Raw genomic sequence first — 16323 nt, 5'->3', positions numbered from 1 at the left:
CCTTTCTAATCCAGGATTCGAGCTTCCCGGGTTGTCCGAGCGTAAAATATTCTTGTGTTTCTCGAAGTACGGAGCCACCAAGCTGGAATTGGTCAGAACTGTGTGGTGTGCTTCAGTCATAGAATGGCCGTCCATACATATCGTTGATTTCCTTCCGATCGTGCCTTTTCCACTTAGTCTCCCCTCGTGCCGCGATCGAGGAAGACCAATCGGCTTAAGGTCAGGAACAAAGTCAACACAAAACTCAATTACCTCCTCATTTCCATAGCCCTTGGCGATGCTTCCTTCTGGCCTAGCACGGTTACGAACATATTTCTTTAATATCCCATGAACCTCTCAAAGGGGAACATATTGTGTAGAAATACATGACCGAGAATGGAAATCTCTTCGACTAGGTGAACCAGGAGGTGCATCATAATATTGAAGAAGGATGGCGGGAACACCAACTCGAAACTGACAAGACATTGGACCACATCGTTCTGTAACCGTGGTAGATCTTCTGGATTGATTACCTTCTGAGAGATTGCATTGAGGAATGCACATAGCTTCACAATGGCTACTCGAACATTTTTCGGTAGGAGCCCCCTCAAAGCAATCGGAAGCAATTGCGTCATAATCACGTGGCAGTCGTAAGACTTCAGGTTTTGAAACTTTTTGTCCGCCATGTTTATTATTCCCTTTATATTCGACGAGAATCCAGACGAGACCTTCATACTGCTCAGGCATTCAAAAAAGATGACCTTCTCTTCTTTGGTAAGAGCGTAGGCGGCACGACCTTGAAACCATTCCGGATGCCGGTCATCGGGGTCTTTCAAACGTTGTCTGGTCTCGCCGTGCTTCCTTTGTATCATTTGTCTTCCCATACACGCCCAAGAAGCTTAGCAGGTTCACGCAAATATTCTTCGTAACATGCATCACGTCGATTGCAGAGCGGACATCTAGGACTTTCCAATATTCTAGGTCCCAAAATATAGATTTCTTTTTCTACATGGGTGCGTGCCCGTCAGCTCCCTGTGGAACTGATTGTCCGCCAGGACCCTTTCCAAAGATGACTTTCAAATCCTTGAACATATCAAATACCTCAGCACTAGTACGTTCCGTAGGCTTCGGCCGGTGATCTGCCTTGCCGTTGTAATGCTTGCCTTTCTTTCTTACGTTATGATTTTTGGGAAGAAATCGACGATGCCCAAGGTACACGTTCTTCTTAAAATTTGGCAAATATACACTTCCAGTCTCATGTAAGCAGTGCGTGCATGCATTGTATCCCTTATTTGTCTGTTCCGAAAGGTTACTAAGAGCAGGCCAATCGTTGATGGTTACGAAAAGCAACGCTCGTAGGTCAAATTCATCTTCTTTGTGCTCATCCCACACACGTACATTAGGTCTGCCCCACAACTATAAAAGTTCATCAACTAATGGCCTTAGGTACATATTGATGTCGTTGCCGGGTTGCTTCGGACCTTGGATGAGCACTGGCATCATAATGAACTTCCGCTTCATGCACAACCAAGGAGGAAGGTTGTAGATGCATAGAGTCACGGGCTAGGTGCTATGGCTGGAGCTCTGCTCGCCAAAAGGATTCATGCCATCTGTACTTAGACCAAATCTTATGTTTCTTGCGTCAGCTGCAAAATCTTTGAACTCTCTGTCGATCTTTCTCCATTGCGTTCCATCTGCGGGGTGTCTCAACTCCCCGTCCGACTTACGGTCCTCTTTGTGCCATCGCGACAACTTGGCATGCTCTTTGTTCCTGAACAGACGTTTCAACCGTGGTATTATAGGAGCATACCACATCACCTTGGCGGGAACCCTCTTCCTGGGTTTCTCGCCCTCAACATCGTCACCAGGGTCATCGCCTCGATCTTATAACGCAATGCAGTGCATACCGGGCATTCATTCAAATTCTCGTATTCACCGCGGTAGAGGAAGCAGTCGTTAATGCATGCATGTATCTTCAGAACCTCTAAACCTAGAGGGCAGACAACCATCTTTGCTTCGTACGTACTAGCGGGTAACTCGTTATTCTTTGGAAACATATTCTTCAACATTTTCAACAAGTTTTCAAATCCTGAGTCAGCTACACCTTCCCGTGCCTTCCATTTCAGCAAATCCAGTGTGCAACCCAGTTTTTTCAGACCATTATCGCATCCTGGGTACAGCGACTTTTTGTGATCCTCTAACATGCGATCCAAATTCTCCCTCTCCTTTTCAGTTTCGCAGCGTCTCCGTGCATCGGCAATGGTCCGACCAAGATCATCAGCGGGCTCATCACGTGCCTCTTCTTCACCTTCCCCTTCACCTTCCCCACCTTCAGCAACCTCCATGAAAGTATCACCGAAATGATCAGGATAGTTGTCATCGATGATATCATCCCCTTCTTCATCTTCTTCCATTATAACCCCTCTTTCTCCATGCTTGGTCCAACAATTATAGCTTGGCATGAAACCGTGCCGAAGCAGGTGCAGGTGAACTTCTCTTGAGGAAGAGTAACCCTTCTGATTCTTACAGCCAACACATGGATAGATAACAAAATCCCCCTGCTTGTTCGCATTAGCCACTACGAGGAAACCTTTCAAACCAGTAGTGAACTCGCCGGAGAGTCGGTTACCGTACATCCATTGCCGATTCATCTGCATTATTATTATATAAAGTATATAATTAACCATCATGCATTTGTTAAACTAACTAGCTAGAAATAATAGAAATTAAACAATAAACTACACACATGCATATTTTATCAATGACACATGAAAGGTTCAAGTTGCTAACCGCGATCGAGGAGGAAAAATAAATGAGAAAGCTCAAGTGTGGCTCGGACACTTCATATCATATTTGTTTCATGCTCTCGGGCATTTCATCGAACACCTTGTGTGCATAAGAGGAACCAAAAGCAAACCCACCACCCCTTGTGAAGATTGTGAAGAGAAGTGGCACCAAATGGCTAAGTGAAGTGAGCTGAGCTGCCTTTTATAGGGATGGGCCTTTAGTCGCGGTTGGCCTGGCCAACCGCGACTAAAGGCCTTCGGGCACCTTTAGTCGCGGTTGGCCTGGCCAACCGCGACTAAAGCCCCTCCCGTCCCCCAGCTGTCGACCGAGCCCGCTGGACCCAGACCTTTGGTCGCGGGTCGCCTCCCGAACCGCGACTAAAGACCCCTTTAGTCGCGGTTCGAAAGATTTGGGGACTAATGGAGGTGGATGGAAGCCTCATTTTCTACTAGTGTACTAGTATCATGCATATGATACTTATTTATGATACTATCTCTATAGTGGGTGGTATTATAGAGTAGTATCATAAACTTCTAAATTTATTGTTTTATAGAATCCCAATGTAAATCTATGCACATGATATATTTGGCATTTAATTTTTTTGTAAGATGCACTATGATACAGTATCCCAATGTAAGAGCTTGGCAGTTATACTCTAATTCTATCTCTCCTCTTTAATTACATGCTACATCATTATTTTTGTAGGACTAGTATGCATGATACTACCTATGATACTAGCACTATGATCAGCCTAATGAATTAATGAGTGTGTCTCAGCTACTCCATCGGTTTCATAAATGTAAGCCATGTTAGCAAACTATTGATACTACTGTAAGAACCGGTAATAAGCACACAAAACTATACATTATTGAGTTAGTACGTAGGATGAACTTTTGCTTTCGATTTGACACTTGAATGGTTGAACGGAGACGGACAGTGCATCAAGTTATTGGCGAGGGCCAACCGGCCAACTAGCTTGATCCTCTTCCCAGGATCCTAGATGCATGGTGCGAGCAGCAGACTTTAACAATTGTCCATGCATGGCGCACTGGCTCTTGCAGTATACGCAATACTTACACAATAAACTTTGTAACGGAACAAAACTACTCCTACCAGACAGACGTGTGCGCCGTGTGAATATATAACAGCTAGAAAACCAAAACTGATCATGGGTGCATATGCACCCTATATGTATAAAAGATATTTCAAAAAGTAAAAAATTAGGAACAAAAATTTAGCATGTAGAGGGACACGTTCTATGAGTACACGTAAAGTTTCACGTAAAACCGACAATTTTTGTACCCTATGTAAAAAAGACAAATAATGTCTCGAGAAATAGACTATTTTAACACAAAAAATTTGTCTTTTTAGTACAAGACACAAAACATATCAGTTTTTTCTGAAACAACTTTGTGAATATGTAACATGTCAAGATATACACGAGGCATTTTTATTTGTATTTTTTTGACATTTAGAAATATATTTAATATGCATTTCAAATAAAGGGTGCATATGCACCCAGGTGTAGAAATACCTTGTCAACAGCAAAAAATTGGAGATAGTGAAGAAAGAGTCGGTCGAACAAACGACACAACACACAAGGAGATTAGTGGTAGCAGAAAGGCCATGGGCATGGCATGCAATGGAGCTAGCTAATTTGGGCTCGCAAAGCTCTCCTGGCCTCTCACCATCAACCCATGCATTCCCCGTACGTATGTATATATAGAACCACCTCCTTCCTCACAACACAACACAAACAATCCATTCCCTATCCCTCCCTCTACAAACAAACGCAAGAGCACAACAATGGCTGTCCAGAAGTACACGGTGGCTCTATTCTTCGCCGTGGCCCTCGTGGCGGGCCCGGCCGCCTCCTACGCCGCTGACGCCGGCTACACCCCGGCAGCCGCAGCCACCCCGGCTACTCCTGCGGCCACCCCAGCTGCGGCTGGAGGGAAGGCGACGACCGACGAGCAGAAGGTGCTCGAGGACGTCAACGCTGGCTTCAAGGCGGCCGTGGCCGCCGCTGCCAACGCCCCTCCGGCGGACAAGTTCAAGACCTTCGATGCCGCCTTCGCCGCGTCCTTCAAGGGCTATCTCGCCACCTCCGCTGCCAAGGCGCCCGCCCTCATCCCCAAGCTCAACACCGCCTACGCCCTCGCCTACAAGGCCGCCGAGGGCGCCACCCCCGAGGCCAAGTACGACGCCTTCGTCACTGCCCTCACCGAAGCGCTCCGCGTCATCGCCGGCGCCCTCGAGGTCCACGCCGTCAAGCCCGCCACCGAGGAGGTCCCTGCTGCTAAGATCCCCACCGGTGAGCTGCAGATCGTCGACAAGATCGATGCTGCCTTCAAGATCGCAGCCACCGCCGCCAACGCCGCCCCCACCAATGACAAGTTCACCGTTTTCGAGGGTGCCTTCAACAAGGCCCTCAAGGAGTGCACGGGCGGCGCCTATGAGACCTACAAGTTCATCCCCTCCCTCGAGGCCGCGGTCAAGCAGGCCTACGCCGCCACCGTCGCCGCCGCGCCCGAGGTCAAGTACGCCGTCTTTGAGGCCGCGCTGACCAAGGCCATCACCGCCATGTCCCAGGCACAGAAGGTCGCCAAGCCCGCTGCCGCCGCTGCCACAGGCACCGCAACAGCTGCCACCGGCGCCGCAACCGCCGCCGCCGGTGCTGCCACCACCGCTGCTGGTGGCTACAAAGTCTGATCACCTCGCTAAGGCTAAGATTATATATCGATCATGCAAACATACTACTGAACGTATGTTTGTGCATGACCCGGGCAGCGAGCGGTTTTGCTAATGGAATGCACACCAATGTGTTTAATTGTAGATGTAGGACTTTTTTTAAAGAGCAACCACATATTTCATTAATCGAAAAACAAGTTACATGAAGTAACATATGTGAAAATTAAAAGACAAACTGGAATAAAATTACTAGCTGAATGTTCGTGTGTTGCTACGGGATCCTTAACTTTATTTTGTGACACCATTTGGTCCATTAAGCTAGGGACTTAGAAGTTTGAGTTTAACTAACGATTTCTTTCTTTCTTTCTGAAGAGGTCAAACCTGCCTTTGACTATGAACATGAAGGTGTTACTTTAAATTGATCCTCTCACGGCCGTTGTAAGCATCTTATCGTTTTCCTGTGGCTTCGTGAGAAGAATGGAGCAGAGTGAATACTTTGATGGCTGATCTTTGGAACATGTGTACACTTTTTCTTTCTTTCTGCACCTAGGTAGCCATATACTAGCATGCATGTCACACTTCTTGATGTTCAGAAAAATCAGCAAGGGCCAGCCTGCATAATTAAGGCGATCAGAAATTGCGAAGGCAGTATCACATCGTTTTTATTTGTACTGTTTACTTGTTTGATCCGATGCTAGATTAAGGCTGGGCTTGCCATGTGCAAACCCTGAAGCACCGCTGCACTTAATTATCTAATACACGTTTGTTTACTCCCTCTATTTGCTCCATAATCCATATGTGGGGCTCTCTACCGTGAATTATCTGAATCGTTTTGCCCTTTACATACTAACTTAATGATAATTTGAACTATTCCAAAAGTAAGATAAAGAATATTCTGAATCAAACAAGATAACTAACTTACCTGTAAAATTTTCAATCAAACGGAATTGACAAATTCAAGTAAATACTAGTAGTACCAAACTCGATAAAAAACAACTAGTCCGAAACATTGTAAAACGGAGTAAACATTGGAGAGAAGCATAGCAATTCCCAAGCTTGTTTATATGTACTAGTAAAGGTGCACGTGCAACGCACGTCTCGTAATATTGATCAATATATTTAAAATTCGGGAAACATAAAATAGTTATCAGCTATTACAGACTTACAGTTGAACCCTAAATTGAAGTGATATAAAAACACCATTAAGCAACATCATCCTCTATTTATTATGTGATGAGAAACGTCCACTTTTTTATGCAATCAAGACTGTCTCGATTATGCATTATACAACACTGTCATATAAAGTTATGTGCAAATTGTGTACAAATGAGGGCACCATCCTTCCATAAGTGTACAAAATTAAAACCATATAACCAGACAGACTACTACATACATATGAACTGCTTCGGTGTGCCTTATATAGTACAAACAAGGTTGTAATGCACTTAGAAGCGAGAATTATGGAAAAAAGACTTTAACACGCATTGCTAAGAAGAGAGACGTATGCACAACTTTCTCAGACACAGAATTGAGGGCAAAGCTTAAAAAATACCATGCTGCCCTACTTCAGACTCTAGTCAACAAAGTCGGATATTTGTCCAGCCTGAGCACACTATTGCAATCAATCTCCGAGGTCAATTGCTGGTGGCTCCTACGCATCTATCAGCCGCAATACACAGGGGTGTACGCTTCTTCTACCACATCTACCATGCAGCATATGGTAATTCAAGCACTTCTGCCCAAGAAAGCCAAACAAAGCACACTTTTTAATTTACGCAAAAAGCAAAAAAAAAAAAAGAGAATAAGAGTCATATAATTATACCCTCAGAATAGAAGAGGTGATGTCAGTTACTTGGAGAAATTCTGAACAAACAGTGACATAATTACTGCTATCAATGTATCCTTCACTGATAATAAATTAACGATGCTAGAGTCAGCAATTAAAAAATCATGAATTTAAACACTAAGGTTACACACGGCGTGTTTAATAAAACTCTGAAACAGAAATTTCAGAAACTTAAATCATAAAGAGTAAGGGAATCCTCCTGTAGGCATGGCAAACCCTTCTAAAGCACGTCCTTTGATATGTAGCCAGCACCACTCCTCCAGGAACTTGATGGTTTATCAGTTGTAAAATACCTGAATTTTTCCAAGGATGCAATGCTCAGAAGTCAGAACTAACTTCACCCATATAGCAATGGACCTACCTCAGCAATACCAAGCTTAAAATTGGGATAGCTACCCCAAGTTCACTACGGGAACCAGCGGAGGGGCCGACGGCCGGCGGCCGTCGGCACAGCATCACCTGCCGTCGGCCCACGTCTGTGCCGACGGCCGCCGTCGGCACACCGCCGTCGGCACAGTATCGCCTCGGCACGGACTCGGCTCGCCGTCGGCCCAGCCTTTGCCGTCGGCACAGACTCCAGCCCGACGGTCAAACGACGCCGTCGGCACAGTAGCCGTCGGCACAGTCAACGTGGGGCCCGCGGAGCGTCTAACGGCCGTTAGGTCAAGGGAGGTACTGTGCCGACGGCCAAGCCGTCGGCCCAGACACTGCCATCGGATGACCAGAGGCTGCCACGCGTCCACGCCCTGCAGCTGTGCCGACGGCCAAGCCGTCGGCCCGGATGCTGCCATCGGAGGACCGAGAGGCTGCCACGCGTCCACGCCCTCGCTCTGTGCCGACGGCCGAGCCGTCGGCCCAGGTCCTTCGGCCCAGACGCGCTGCCGCCCGCTCCGCGCTGCCGCTGGGCGCACCCTTCCTGTGCCGACGGCATAGCCGTCGGCACAGCCCCTGCCATTTGGCACGTCCAGGGGGCTGTGCCGACGGCTATGCCGTCGGCACAGGCCATACCATTTGGTTTCCCGCTGCATTTCCTGGCCCAGCACAGCACGCACAGCATATATAGCAGTAATATACATTCAAATGCATCACAAATGTTGCACAGCACATAATCATCATCAAATGTAGCAACAACATCATCGTGATACAAATATGTGTCATGTAGCACACACAATCATCATACATCGTCGACACATGGCACACACGATCGACGCACACCCGCTAGACACCTAGCTAAGGGAAACTAAGATCAGGGGGTCCGACTCGTAAATTCAGGCGTCCGGCCTTTGTCGAGGTAGACCGAAGTAGAACCATGGCCTGAACCATCGCCAGCAGGTGAAAACCCTGAAGCACCGGGAGAATGGCGGCCGGGGTGCATCGGTGTGCCCTCGCGCGACGAACCAGGAGAGGGTCGGTTCCGCGAACTTCCCGTGCCCTACATGTTTGACAAGAGTTAGCATCTTACACATGGGAAAGGAAAGCGGTGAGAACTGGTTAGGCACAGGACTTACCGGAGTCCGTGCGTAGTATGTGGCCGCGAAAGCTTCCCTCGATGGGCACACTGGAGTCGGCCCCGGCCTAGGTGGCTCCTCTTCCGGAAGTGCGATCCTCTCTCCAGTCAAGAAGAACGTCCCGACCGCCCTGCAAGATAGTTTAGATGTCAAGCGCCGCGGATATAAAAAAAGGGGAGGTGGGACTTGTCATGTCTTCGAACCATAAAAGATTGGAACTTACACGACTCGTCGCCTCCTGGTACTCTTCCCAAGCCGCTCTCTTGAGGTCCCACTCTGCTACAACCGTCAAATAGTTCTCATAAGCGGCCGCGTAGGCGGCCTCAAAGTGAGCCTACAATTTCCAAGAAAAGGAGTCATGTCACTTTAGCCATTCAGGGATGAATGTTGGAAAGAAGATGGAAATGAGAAAACTTACATCCGTACGACGGTGTCGAGGAGGCGCGACCGGTGGGTCGCCGGCGGTGAGGGTAGACCTGATCTGCGTGAGGGTCCTCTGCGGCTTGATCACCCCACTAAGAAGCTTCGTGCGGCCATGCTCCGCGCCGCTCCCCGCCACCATAATCGCCGTCAAGTCGGTCTCCTGCTCAATAGGATCATCCACCTCCGGATGAAGACCCTTGAACACCGAGCGGTACTTGTCCAACTCCTCTTCGGCATAGCCGTAGTACTCGAGCAGCGAGGGCTGAGGCTGGCTCGGATCGGGCTGCTTCGGCTTCATCTTCCGCCACCCTCCCACCTCGGTGAGAGGCTCCCCGAGTTCCGCCTCCTGCACTGACAAGATAAATGTTATGTGTATCAAGTAGTAATATGAGGGAAATAAATGCAAGTTGTTCCATGTATATATGTACCTTGTGCTTCCTGTAGCGCTCGGTGCTTGCGGCTTCCCGCACTTGTGTGTTCCTCCGGTGCCCGGTTTGCCTTGTTGCGCGCGCTCTTGGCGTTGAAGTCGGCGTCTTCGCCAACCCACCTCGCTACCAAGGCCTCAAATGCGTCTTCCTTATTCTCGCACCATAGGGGCATAACCTGAAAAACCAAAACTCATTTGAAGAACACATAATGCAATCCCAACTATGCGGCAACATAGAGTCTCATTGAATATTTACTTACCTTGAAGTAATCTTCCTTTGTCAGTCGAGGATCGTCCACGATATTGTCGGCTTTCTTGACCCTCGTGCCCTGCTCGGCCTTGAAGTGCCCGATGCGGGTATGCTTCGATTGTACCACTTGTTGCCTTGTCAACCTCCGACAAGCCCTAGTCGGTACCGCCTTCCCTAGCTCAACCATATCATCGGGCACCTTATAATGGGTCCGCAATCATGCATAAGAATAATTGTGAGAGAGACATGAGTTAGCATAGTGTGGTCATCAACTATGAAGTAAACTCGAGAAGCATGCTTTACCCAAAACTTGGTGTACACGGCGTCAGAAGCTGTCCCAAAGCCCGGGCAAGGAGCTGCCTCATAGTCCGCCCAAGTCTCGGCTAGCTTCTTCTCGCCGCCGGGGACCGGAGTGTAAAAGCCCGGCCAGTACTGCCTAATAAGAGCTCCAATCATGCTCGACGGCTGGCGAACCCCCTTGTCATATGTCCAATTGCTGCACAATAATCAAAACATTAGTATGCCAATCGGTTATGCACAATAATGAAAACATTAGTACATAGCAAAATGAATCTAAATGTTCAAAATTAAACTTACTCTTTTTCGTTCGGGATGATGAGGGCTTTCGCATCCTGGCTAGTAGGCTCCCTCCTCTCATCAGGGACTTGCGCTTCACCACGAATGCGCAACTTCTTCGGCGCCATCTCCCTCTCCGCCTCCTCGTCCTGCCCCTCCACCTCCATCTCCACCTCCATCTCCACCTCCATCTCCCCCTCAGTGGACTGTGTGTGAGCGGACTGGGAAGCCACGTCGCCAGAAGCAGAGGGTATGTCACCAAGGAAAGGTCCACCTCCACCTCGTCCTCGTCCTCCACCTCCACCTCGTCCTCGTCCTCGTCCTCCACCTCCGCCTCCGCCTCGTCCTCCAGCTCGTCCTCCACCTCCACCTCGTCCTCCACCTCCACCACGTCCTCCACCTCCACCTACACCTCCACCTCCAACTCCACCCGTGTCATCGTCCGCGTAACGCGGGCTGGCACGCGTTGGTCTTCCACTTCTAGTGGTCCCGGTGAACTTACGTTGGCTCATACTCTTCAAAATGGAGTTCATGGATTGCTTGCTTCCGCTCATATTGATCAATCACCTGCATTGACAAAGAGTAAACAAGTAAGCATTCATGCCTTAATAAAATGTAGACACTAAGCAAAAAAATAGATACTAAGCATAAGAAGCATATTGAAAAATAGATACTAAGCATAAGAAGCATATTGAAAAATAGATACTAAGCATAAGAAGCATATTGAAAAATAGATACTAAGCATAAGAAGCATATTGAAAAATAAATACTAAGTATAAGAAGCATATGGAAAAATAGATACTAAGCATAAAGGCATAAAGGACCCTCACCTCGAATCATCACTATCATAATGAGGCATTGGGTTCTCATAACGAGGCATTGGGTTCTCATTTTCACTATCACTATCGGTATCATGTGAGTAATGAGGTTGGGTGGGAATGTCCGGTGGAGTCTCATCATTGAACCCATTGCCCTCATGTAACTTGGTGAGCATTTGTATGTCCTTTAGGTCCACCATTTGTTTCACCATGAAGATGTGCCTCGTTCTCGAGGTCCTCAAGACCAATTTCTATTTCGAAATCCCCAAAGTTCTCTTGCTCTTGATAAAAAATTCCCTCGTATGTTACGGGGTCAATGTTGTTGTAATCCTCGTCGGAGGGCATGGGTAGCTTACCATGTGGTGATACCTTGAACACGACTTCCCAGCCTTTGAGGTACTCCTTTTGACATGGGTAGGGCAAATAATAAACTTGCTTGGCTTGGTGAGCCACAACAAAGACATCGGCTCCGCTATAGCGAGGTTGAAGGCCTAACTTCCACTAACCCAATGGAAGGAGTGCTTCTCTGTCCAACTTGTGGGTCGAACCGGTGGCATTTGAACACAACGAGATTGAGTTGTATGTTTGTCCTATTGAATGTCGGCTCGTATACATTCTCTAACCTTCCGTAGTATTCTATGTCATCGGATCCTTTGGTGAAGACCCCGGTATTTATAGTTTTTGGGTTAGGCCGATTCTTACGGTGATACTACGTATGGAAGCGATACCCATTCACATCGTACTTCTCATACATTGAGATTCTACGGTTGCAACCACTAGGAAACACATCTCAGCTCATCCGTCATCTCAACGTTGGGATCACCTCCCTACAAATTCAGTTCAAATTGTTTCTTTGCATTAGTTACGTGTAATAAGAGGGACAAGTCACGGATTGCAAAAGTATTGGCTAAAAGGGACTTGTTAGAAATTACTTTTCGTAGAACCAATCCGAGGAATTTTTTCTTTCCGGGACGACTCTCTTTCAAAAGAATCTCCATCTCCGCATCAGAGGGATCCGTCGATCTCGTCCAATATTCATCCTTGTATTGGCTAAAAGGGAGAAAAAACGTATTAGACCAAAATCGAGTTACTAATTGCAAAGTAATTTGTTCACCATTTTACCTTATGAATTTGAGCACTTCTTGCATGTTCGTAACCACATAAAACATTATGCAATCTTTCTCTTCCTTTGTCAAGATGCCCTTTTTAGAGGCACCAGCCTTGCCACCGTGACATTTGAAGAGGAGGAGCTTGGGGTCATGCTTGGGCTCGTCGATATTGTACGAGATATCGGGTTATGCATAGTGGGAACATCATCCGCATAGTACGTTGTCGTGGCGTACTGCCATCTCCCGGAGGATAGTTGCCTCAGCTATGCATGCTTCAATCTTATTTTTGTTGCCACATTTGTTTCGAATATACTTGAACTCTCTCTCAATACAAAGCTGCCAACGATACTGCACCGGTCCACCCAAGAGTGCCTCGTTCGCAAGATGCACAATGAGATGTAACATCGGAGTAAAGAAACCTGGTGGAAAGATCATCTCTAACTTGCATAACAACTCCGGCACTTGATCATGCAACTTCGCAATCACCGACTCACATATACGCAGCACGGACCGTGCGGAAGAAATGGCTCAACTCCGCAAGCACTCGCCGGACATGCTCGGGGAGATACCCTCGAACCATCACCGGCATCGGTCGCTCAATCCATATATGATAGTCGTGACTCTTGAGCCCGTTTACTTTTCTGTTGTAAGATTGACTCCCTTACTCATATTCGAACAATAGCCATGCGGGAACATAACGGCGTATTTCAGCCACATCATTGCCTCCTTCTTCGGAGACTATCAAGCACGTAGTTGGCATGCGGCTTGACCCAATTTTTTCTATTGCCCTCGGGAGGATGCATGTGTAGTCTTTGCTGTCACACGGATTCTCAACATCGACTCTAGCCTTGACATTATCCTTTGTCTTGTCGGGAATGTTCGGGACGGTGTTAAAAACGGACTCCCCACATTCTTTTCGGTGTGCATCATATCGATGTTATGGGGAAGTTCGAGATCCTTGTAATACTCGAGCTGCGTTAAGCACGGCACGTGAGTCCGGTTGTGTGTCTCACCATATCCCACATATGTTTTGCCGGGTTCTTTACTACTGTTGGAGAGCACGTAGCTCACCATCAACCGTTTCACCATTGAACTTTGGTATCGTTTCTTCTTCACGCACAACTTTGCCCTTTGTGAAGTTCTTTTTGTCTCCTCTGAACCGATGCCCTCTTTTGAGGTACTTTCGATGTTTGTCAAATGCGACATATTTGCGACCCGCATTCAGCCAAATGAACTCCAATCGGTGCACGCACGCTTGGGCATGGAAACCTACCAGGTCGTACAATGCCCGCAAAATAGAGCGTACCCGGGTAGGTCGTGCATGGAATATTGGAACCAAACTTTCATGACAAAGTTTGTCTTCGTTGCTCGGTCGTATGTCAAGGTCCCATGGTGCCAAGAGTGGTGCAAATCATCCACAAGCGGTTGCATGAATACACTCAAATTCTTCCCCGGGTAATCGGGCCACTGGAATGATCATCGACGGGAATATGGTCTTCCTTTGCATAAGGACTCCGGGAGGGAGATTGAGCGGAATAACAAACACGGGCCAACGAGCTGTGCGCGGATGCTGACATACCATATGGATTGAATCCATCGGTTGCTATCGCAATTCGACATTCCGAGCATCATTTGCCTTATCGGGGTGTTTTGCATCGAAGTTACGCCATGCTTTACCATCAGATGGGTGCCCCATGTTTAGTCGTCCCTCCGCGTCCTTGAATCTCAACCCGTTCTTATGCCACGTCATCTGTTTGGCTGACTCCTCGGACATGTAAAGCCGTTGGATTCTTTTTATGAACGGGAGATAACGAAGAATCTTCACGGCGACTTTTGTACGCACCTTCTCACCATTAGCTCTGGTTATCTCATGATACCTAGAGGACCCACACTTGCTACAATATTTGTCATCCGCAAACTCTTTCCAAAACAAAAGACAGTTTTTGGGACAACAATCATACTTCACATAATCCATGCGAGCGCTTTCAACATTTTCTTTGCTTGCATACATGGTTTTAGGCGGACAATGGCCTTCGGGCAACATGTTACCAACTGTTACCAAATTTTTTCAAAGCATGCACGGGTCTTTGTCGAGCTGGGCCTTGTCGGCTAGTACTTGCGCGATGGCATCGAGGCGAGAAATTTTTGCACCCTCGTATAGAGGCCTCTTAGCCGCAGCCATCATATCATAGAAGGCCTTTGCGGTAGGCTCGGGTTCCTCACGGTTACGGCGGTTCCTCCGGTTACGGCGGTCCCTCCGGTTACGGCGGTTCCTCTGTTCAGCGATTCCGGCATGTAGGCATCGTGGAGATCATCTAGCAAGTATCTAATCCCATCGTCCTCATTGCCATCGATTCGGCTGCCTCATCACCTCACCTCTGTCACGTTCGTGCTGAGCAAAGTCGACACACGTGACGTAATCGGGCATATACCCATTCAACCAAAGATGTTTAGTCATATCATCCTTTCCGTGACGATGACGCCTCTTGCAACGAGCGCAAGGGCAACTTGGACGAACGCGACTTTGAACCACGCGCTAACTCCTTCACTAATAAATTGGTCTTCCATACCCACTCTTCGTCATTTCGGTCGAACTAGCACGGCCACTTGTACATCCACCCATTATCAGCCATCCTCTGCTTGATTGGGAGACAAACAACAAATAGTACCATGAAATTAAATGCATCATATTTTTATTTATTTTACCGGGCGAAACGCATGCATCAACCTACATCTCTACTAGGTGGGCTCCTAGCAGCCGTCGGATCCGTAGTTGGCTACGTTCTCCATGCTCTACCCCGGTCCAAGTCAGAATTTCGGCAGCACCTCCCCGCTGCTCTCCCGATACACGTCTCGGCAAAAAACCGAGAGGATGTGCATCCGGAGAACAATGGGGAGGCGCCGCCGAAATGCGACTCGGACCGGAGTAGAACATGGAAAACGTAGACAACTACGCATCCGCCGGCTTGTCCCGTAAATGCCGCAAGCGTTACGGTTGAAAATATGCCGACCACTAATGCATATTTATCCGCGTAACGCTCGCGGACGGGAAGTGACACCTAGGTTACGCAACTTTACTTGAAAAATGAATCTAGTGATGTAAAAAATATGGAGGAGGTGGAGTTTTAGCTCACCCTCGGCGATGTCGGCGACCGTCTCGAATCGCGTCAAGCAGTAGGGACCCGGGGTCGTCACGCCATCGGCCTAGTTTAGACAACAACAAATTCAAATTGTTAAAATCATATTTCTATTTCTATTTGCTATTTTCCATTTCTATTTCTATTTTCTATTTTCCATTTCTATTTTCCATTTCTATTTCTATCTCCTATTTTCCATTTCTATTTCTATTTGCTATTTTTCAGATTGCAACAAGTAATTAGTAAAATGCAAAAAACAATTACCTATGGGGAGAGCGGGGGCGGATCCGGGGAGGCCGACGCGCGCGGGGGTGGAGCAGGGGAGGCACGGGCGCGGGCGGCGGGGGCGGGCGCGGCGGGGGCAGGGGGCGGAGCGAGGGGAGCGGCGGCGGCGCGGCGGGTTGCGAGGAGGCGACGGCGGCGCGCGGCGGTGAGGAGGGACGGCGGCGACGGTGAGGAGGAGGGGACGGCGGGGTTGGGGAGGGCGGTGGCGGAGCGAGGGGAGGCGGCGGCGGCGCGCGGGGTTGGTGGAGGCGGCGGCGGCGGCGGTGAGGAGGAGGACGGCGGCGACGGTGAGGAGGAGGGGACGGCGGGGTTGGGGAGGAGGGCGGCGCGCGGGGTTGGGGGAGGGCGATGGCGGCGCGCGCGGGGTTGGGGTCGGCGGTGGCGGCGCGCGGGGTTGGAGCCGAGGGCGTGCGGGGTCGGTCGGCCAACGGTTAACCAACCCTACGTTACAGCTGACGTCGCACCTTTTCTTTTCTATTTTTATTTT

The 16323-nt window shown here is 48.4% G+C and overlaps 1 protein-coding gene and 1 long non-coding RNA gene across 2 annotated transcripts; one reads left to right on the top strand and one right to left on the bottom strand.

Moving 5' to 3' along the window:
• Positions 1-4572: 4572 nt before the first annotated feature.
• LOC124686788 (major pollen allergen Lol p 5a-like) lies at positions 4573-5478 on the top strand. The gene has a single exon (XM_047220686.1). The coding sequence runs from the start codon at positions 4573-4575 to the stop codon at positions 5476-5478; it is 906 nt and encodes a 301-aa protein (XP_047076642.1).
• A 1320-nt stretch (positions 5479-6798) lies between these two features.
• On the bottom strand, positions 6799-7610 carry LOC124686787. The gene is made up of 2 exons (XR_006997931.1): positions 7280-7610; positions 6799-7192 (listed from the first exon to the last, which is right to left on the bottom strand). It is a non-coding gene; the product is annotated as an uncharacterized LOC124686787 (long non-coding RNA).
• Between the last annotated feature and the right edge of the window lie 8713 nt (positions 7611-16323).

This window comes from Lolium rigidum, chromosome 2, assembly GCF_022539505.1.
Source record: "Lolium rigidum isolate FL_2022 chromosome 2, APGP_CSIRO_Lrig_0.1, whole genome shotgun sequence".
NCBI classification, from domain to species: Eukaryota; Viridiplantae; Streptophyta; class Magnoliopsida; order Poales; family Poaceae; genus Lolium; species Lolium rigidum.
Note: the sequence above shows the minus strand (reverse complement) of the source record. Positions and strands in the feature narration are given on the sequence as shown.

What these genes read in the sequence shown, in the direction of transcription:
- LOC124686788 (XM_047220686.1), top strand. Translation starts at nt 4,573, where the DNA reads ATGGCTGTCCAGAAGTACACGGTGGCTCTATTCTTCGCCGTGGCCCTC.